Source organism: Austrofundulus limnaeus, unplaced genomic scaffold, assembly GCF_001266775.1.
Source record: "Austrofundulus limnaeus strain Quisiro unplaced genomic scaffold, Austrofundulus_limnaeus-1.0 Scaffold388, whole genome shotgun sequence".
Lineage (NCBI taxonomy): Eukaryota > Metazoa > Chordata > Actinopteri > Cyprinodontiformes > Rivulidae > Austrofundulus > Austrofundulus limnaeus.
Genome location: NW_013952790.1, coordinates 326,702 through 333,288, shown reverse-complemented (window position 1 = coordinate 333,288; position 6,587 = coordinate 326,702). Strand labels below are relative to the sequence as shown.

At 42.8% G+C, this 6,587-nt stretch overlaps 1 protein-coding gene across 1 annotated transcript in view; it reads left to right on the top strand.

Moving 5' to 3' along the window:
* Nucleotides 1–6,587, top strand: part of arhgap32b (Rho GTPase activating protein 32b) — a gene marked incomplete in the record, with an annotated part of 86,458 nt that overhangs the window by 75,818 nt on the left and 4,053 nt on the right. The window contains 3 exon segments of the mRNA XM_014023709.1: nt 273–347; nt 454–1,203; nt 4,785–5,341. Coding sequence (XP_013879163.1) covers nt 273–347; nt 454–1,203; nt 4,785–5,341 — 1,382 coding nt within the window.

Genomic DNA, 6,587 nt, shown 5'->3' with positions numbered 1-6,587 from the left:
CTTTTCTTATGTGTACCACTTATTGTTAAAGCCTTAAAAACACACAATTTTACCTAAAAGTGGTAAAAACTAATTCTTAGTTTAAACATGGTGAATGAAATATAGATTTATTAAGTTTGTTTTTTTATTGACATTTTACTGAACAGTTTTCTAGCTCAGGTTGTAAAATAAAAAACAGAGTAAAACTGCATAATAAAACAAATAAAGCTTTGAGGACATTCCAGTAAAATGTTTTCCTGGTGAATAACGCGGTGTGGTCTGTGGTGTTTCAGGAGGTCGAGGAGACTCGGTGACTTTAAGGTCAGCTAAAAGTGAAGAATCGCTCAGTTCTCTGCATAATGTTGAAGGTAACTCCTTTARTCTGACTCCATATGTTGGATAAATGTGTTCATCCTGTTTTCAGTCTGATTGTGGAGGACAAACTGGTTTTGAAAAGCTTCTGTCCTCCTTCAGGAGAGTCCAAGGCCTTCCGTCCTCAGCGGCCACGCTCCAGCAGCGACGCTCTGTCGGCGTCCTTCAACGGCGAGCTGCTGGACAGCCAGCAGCTCTGCAACTCCTACGACAACCTGGACGCCACCGAGGACAGCGAGGGGGACGACGGGCCCATCTGCGTGCCCGCCCTGATCTCGCCTCCCCGCTCGGCAGGGGAGGACGTGGACTTCAGTCCTCCGGACACCGGCATGGCCTCGCTGGACTTCGACCCCATGTCGTTCCAGTGCAGCGTGCCCGACGCCTCCTGCGCCTCCTTCCCTTTAGAGGAGCCGGCAGCCGGGCCCGACGGCTCCGCGCTGAAGAGGAGTCCCGGCAGCGTCTGCACCAAGTCCAGCAGCTCGGACCTCGTCTCTGCCTCCTTCCCSGGCAGGTTGTTGTCCGCAGACGGCAGCAGGAAGCTCACTTCTTACTGTTACACCGAGAAGCCCACACAGGCCGTCTCACCCATTAAATATGGGAAGACCACCAGCTTGACTCATTTTGCCACTTTAGAGCGTTTGTCCTCAGAGACGCCTGACAAGGACCCAGCTGGACAGACGTGTTCTCCTCCTGCTCCTCTGCAGAGCTCGCCCCCCCTGAAGGGCGGCGTGCTGCTGAGGGCAGCTGAGCCGTCCCTGACCGAAGCCTTCCAGGTGGAGCTGCAGTCCAAGCTGGGAGCTTTTGACCCGAGGACAGACGACAGAGCAGCTGTCAGCAGCCACGAGATGCCAGGTAGGAGCAGAACACACACCTGTGCAGGGGGGCGGGGCTTGTGACCAAAGGCTTTATTACAGTATACTGTCACATGATTAAATCCTTTATTAATATTTCATTCAACACTTTTATGTAGTTAGGTTGATCCTCTGATAAAAACATGAAACCTGCTGCTAACAGCTGCTAACAGCTAACTGTGGCTAACAGCTAACTGTGGCTAACAGCTAACTGTGGCTAACAGCTAACTGTGGCTAACAGCTAACTGTGGCTAACTCAGGCATGGGCAATCCTGGTCCTGGGGGGCCGCAGCCCTGCATGTTTTACTTGTTTCTCTGCTCCAACACACCTGATATGACTGAACAGACGATTATCAGGCTTCTGCAGTACGGAGGACCAGAACTGATATAATTAGAAATAAAAGCAGAATTATATGAACCAATAAATAAATACACTTAAAATGCACCAATTAAATTAAAAAAGGAGAACTTTATCTCGTTTTATATTTTAAATGACTTTCATACTTTATTTTACTGGCCTTTAACTCAACTGAGATTTGATTTTACTCAACTTTTACTGTGTTGGTGCTGATTTTACTTATTTAACTGTGTGATTTTATTGTGTTTTTGTATTGAGTTTTTATTTTCACGTGTTCAGCACTTTGTTTCAGCAGTGGCTGATGTTATAGCGCTTTATAAATAAAGTTTGATGATGATGATGATTTTTCCAGGTTAGTTCCAATAAATTAGTCAATATGCTTGAACACATAATTTAAGTTTTTTTAAATACTTATTAATTGTTTTTCCTTTTACTTGTACATGCATTTGTGTGTCTTAAATGTTTAAACTTAATTATTTTTTTTCCAACAGGTCTTTTTATTTCTATGTGTTGCATGTTTGTGCTGCCTCAGTTTAGCTAAAGTTTTAAAGTTTTGTTTAAAACAATGGCAAGAAGGAAAAAATTACCTTTATTTTGAACTAAAGTTTAAGCTAAACTGAGGCAGCACAAGCGTGCAACACATAGAAATAAAAAGACTTGTTGGACAAAATTATAAAAATAATTCAATTTAAGCATTCAAGAGACACAAATGAATGTACAAGTAAAATAAAAAACTGTAAAATACATATTAAAACAACATTAACATTTAAATTACGTGTTAACATTATTTATTTATATTAATTTATTGGAACCAAGCTGGAAAAATAAATGTGACCCATCACATCGAAACGAGGATTAAGTCCAAAATGTGGTACATGGAGAAATAGGCAAATATAGTGTTTTGACTAAAATGTTAACAAAAATTGCATTTTGTCAAAATAAAATGAATAAATACATGCTTTATCAATGTATCAAGTGTCTTCAGTCGGAGGCTTCTTCAACTTCGCTGTAACACAGACGCTACAGAAGATCTCTCCTGCCCACAGCCATCACCATCTACAATAAGTTTTTACTTAAATGAGTTACAACAACACCTAATTTCCCTCTGGGATCAATAAAGTATTTTTGAATTGAATTGAATTTGAATTTGAATGAACTGTCTGAAATATAATCATAAAACAAAATTCAGAAGCACTTTTTTGAGCAGTAGCAACAAAAAACCCTGATTTTGAGGAAAAACGCCTTAAAATTTTGAGATTTTCCCTGTGAGCTAGCAAAGTTTTTTTTTTCTGGATGGCCTCCCTTCTCCCCTTATAGCCATCCTCTCCACACCATTATGATTTTTTTGTGAAGAGAAAATAGAGAGAGAGAGAAACAGAGAGAAGTAATTAGAAAGATTGAAATAGTGATTAGAAGTATATTAAATTTACACCAACAAAACACAGGACCACACACCCAACATCTGTCCGCTCACCTGAAAAATAAATGGATAAATACATGGAGGGCATATATAAAAATATACACATACCCATACATATATAAAGATATACATACATATATGCCTACATTCATAAATATTGTCAGTTTATACACACAGACATATATACACACTCAGTGACCAGTCAGAACCCCCGGATCAGAACACCTGTTTGTGAGCGGTTGTGAACATGRGTGTACATACAAGATTTCTCCAATGGAATATTTAATAGTGACTGTGGAGGACCGAGACCCAACCCCCAAGTCACGAGGCAGACATAGGGAAGACCAGAGCCCAAGGGCCCGAGAGGGATCCCGAGCGCAGAGCCCCAAGGGGCACCCGCACGGGAAGATCCACCCACCCACCCCCCAGATCAGACCATTGGGGAGAACTGGGAGAGTCCCCCCAGCGACCACACTAACAGCCCCCGGGGCCAGCAGCGACAAACTCATGGGCCCCACCGGCACCCGCCATACCAGAGCAGATCCAGGAAAGAGCACAGAGGTCCGGGCCCCCAGGGCGCACCCCCTCCAGGCCAAAGCCCAACAGTTCCAGAGGTCCCGAGCCCCAGCAGGCAGTCACCAGGCCAGGCCGGCACACACCCCAGCGCCCAGCCCCAGACCCCGGGAACCCCCAGCATGCCGGCGGCCAGCTGCACACCCCACCGGGGGGCCGAGCAGCAGCGGGCCCCCAGAAAAACCAGCAGGAGGGGCAGCCCAGACCGCAGCCTGACAAATACCCAAACATACACAATCGCACCATCCCACCCTCATCCTCACCCCCACTCAATCAAAGACATACAAGGACGCCACATTCCACTCATCATGAATTTGAATGAACTATCTGAAATATAATCATAAAACAAAATTCAGAAGCACTTTTTTGAGCAGTAGCAACAAAAAACCCTGATTTTGAGGAAAAACGCCTCAAAATTTTGAGATTTTCCCTGTGAGCTAGCAAAGATTTGTTTATTTATAGCTGGGAAATCTCAATAAAATATAATTTGAGGTTTCCTCTTTATAAGGACATCAAAAAATCCTCATTAAAATGACATCAAATTAGCATTCAGACCAAATATTTATGTATTATTGTAACCAACAAGACAAATTAAGTCATATTTATGGATTTAATTATGACATCTGAATGATCCAGGTATCAAAATGTAGCTTTTAAAGCCAAGAATCTGAAAATATAATTAGGTCATTTTGACCAAATTTGACTTAATCCTCATTTCGATATGATGGGTCACAAATATGAAGGTCAATAAAATTATAAAACATGAGGTAAAGTTCTCCTTTTTTAATTTATTTGGTGCATTTTAAATGTATTTATTTATTTAAAGGTTCATTTTTCTATTTCTGCTTTTATTTCTAATTATGCCAGTGTCGGTCCTCCACACTGCAGAACTTGAAGAGGTAGTTCAGTGACTGAATCAGGTGTGTTGGAGCAGGAAACATGTAAAACATGTAGGACTGCGGTCCTCGGGGACCATGGTTGCCCACCCCTGGTAGCTATTGAACTGTTTAAAACAGAAAAAGAACTGGTTTAGATGAGTTCAGTGAGTTCACAGGAAACTCTTTAKCTGAAGAGGATCCCCTGGTTCTGGTCAGGTTTAGTGTTTTTGTTTGTGTCTAACCTGGACAGAATGTGTTGTCTTGTAGAAAAGAGCATGCTCAGCTGTTTCTCACCTGCCTCCCTCCCTCGGCTTGATTCTGGGCATGTTCCTTTGTTTCTGTGTTCCTGKTAGAAGTCCAGACTCCAGACTCTTCAAAGGACCTGACCTCACCTTCCCTCAGCTCCACAGCTCCTGTCCCTCCGCCCCCTCCCCCTCCTAAAAGCGCCTCCTGCATGTTGACCCTGGCCCTCAGCGAGTCAGCCCAGCAGCTCCCCAGTCAGTCTCAAACCCCCACCCCGGGGTCTCCTCTGCAGCTGCAGGAGGTCTCTCACTTTCAAGAGTCCTGGACTGCAGCTGAGGAGGGAGCGGCGACGAGCCGGTCCCCACCCCCACGCAGCAGCTCGTCCTGTCTGACCCCGTCCAGTCCCACGGTTAGACTGCAGTCAGCAGAAGGAGCCGGTCCAGTTTCCAAACCATCGTCCAGTTCCTCCACAACTGCTGCTGGAGCTCAGCCAGACACGCACTTCAGCCCTCCAATCACTCCATCATACAAGTATGTCCGACTCCCCGGCTCCACCAGCCTCACGTCTCCCAGCAGGACCAGTCCAGAGAGCCCGCTTCACAGCAGCTCGTCCAGAACCGCTCCAGAACCCAGTCCTGGTGACACGGTCCCACCACCTGTCCCTGAGGTAAACATGGTCCTGGCTGATGGTGTGTAGTGTGAGAAAACCCTGGAGGTTTAGACTCCCAGACAGGGTTCCTGCAGATCCTTAAAAAGTCTTAAAAGGCTTTGAATTCATCAATCCAAAAATAAGGCCTTAATTAGCCTTAAAATGTCTCAAATCGATCTGAGGTCTTAAAAATGTTAACACATTATAAACAGGAAGACTGTATTTGTCTCAAATATTTAAATAATTGGTAATATTTCTTTATTTATTTATTTTAAACAATTTACCAAATTTACCGCAGCTAGTTGTTTTGAGTTAAAATAAACATTTGGGTAATTTTTTTTTCACAATTGTGTTTATTGTGAAGTTGGTCTTAAATTTCCTTTCAAGTGGCATTAAAAAGCATTAAAAAGCATTAAAAAGTCTTAAATTGAACTTGCCTTAAGCTGTAGGAACCCTGCTCGAGATGGGAGACAGTGAGGACGTGATGTTTGTCTGACCTGGTTATCACAGTCCTGTAGATGTGTGGGTAAATCATCATCGTTAGTTGATTTTATCCATTCAGTTTTCTCTCCTCTGTTCTTAGCCACGGCTAAACGTCTCTTCCTCACTGGTAGAGGTGAGTGAGGTGGCTTCTGTTGAATTTTATCGTTACAACCAGTTCAGTGCTACTGAGACTTTTATTCATCCTGGTCATTTTCAAAAATGAATGTAAGAGCTGCTTTGAGTGACACGGCCCTCCAGTTGCTCATCTCTGATGTTTTCCTCTGCTTCATCTCTGTTGGCAAATACCTGTAGTACGATGGTCCAGTGCAAATACACGTACCATTACACCAGTTAAATATACTTTTGAATTTTGTGGTCAAATTTAACTAGTGCAGTGGTACGGTTAACAGTTAGTTCACATATATGTCAGACGTGACCCGTATGATGAAGACGAATGAATTTTCAATGGAACCTAAAGATTTTCTGGCAATCGAGGCTGTCCATCACAAACTATCTGGTCCTTCAGACGACTCACTATTAATAATCTAAGTGCCAAATAACCAACAAAACATGAATGTGTTCGATTCAGGGAAAACTATTGGAAATACAGTAAATATTTCCATTCTTAATTTTAAAGGTTTGTTAAATTCTGTCCTGTAAATAGTTTTAATATAGCATCCATAATATACATTCTGAAATTAATAAAATGTAGATTCATGAAGTGTACATATTTATATCAATTAAAATAGTACTAGCTATAAACAAACCCATGTTCCTATAC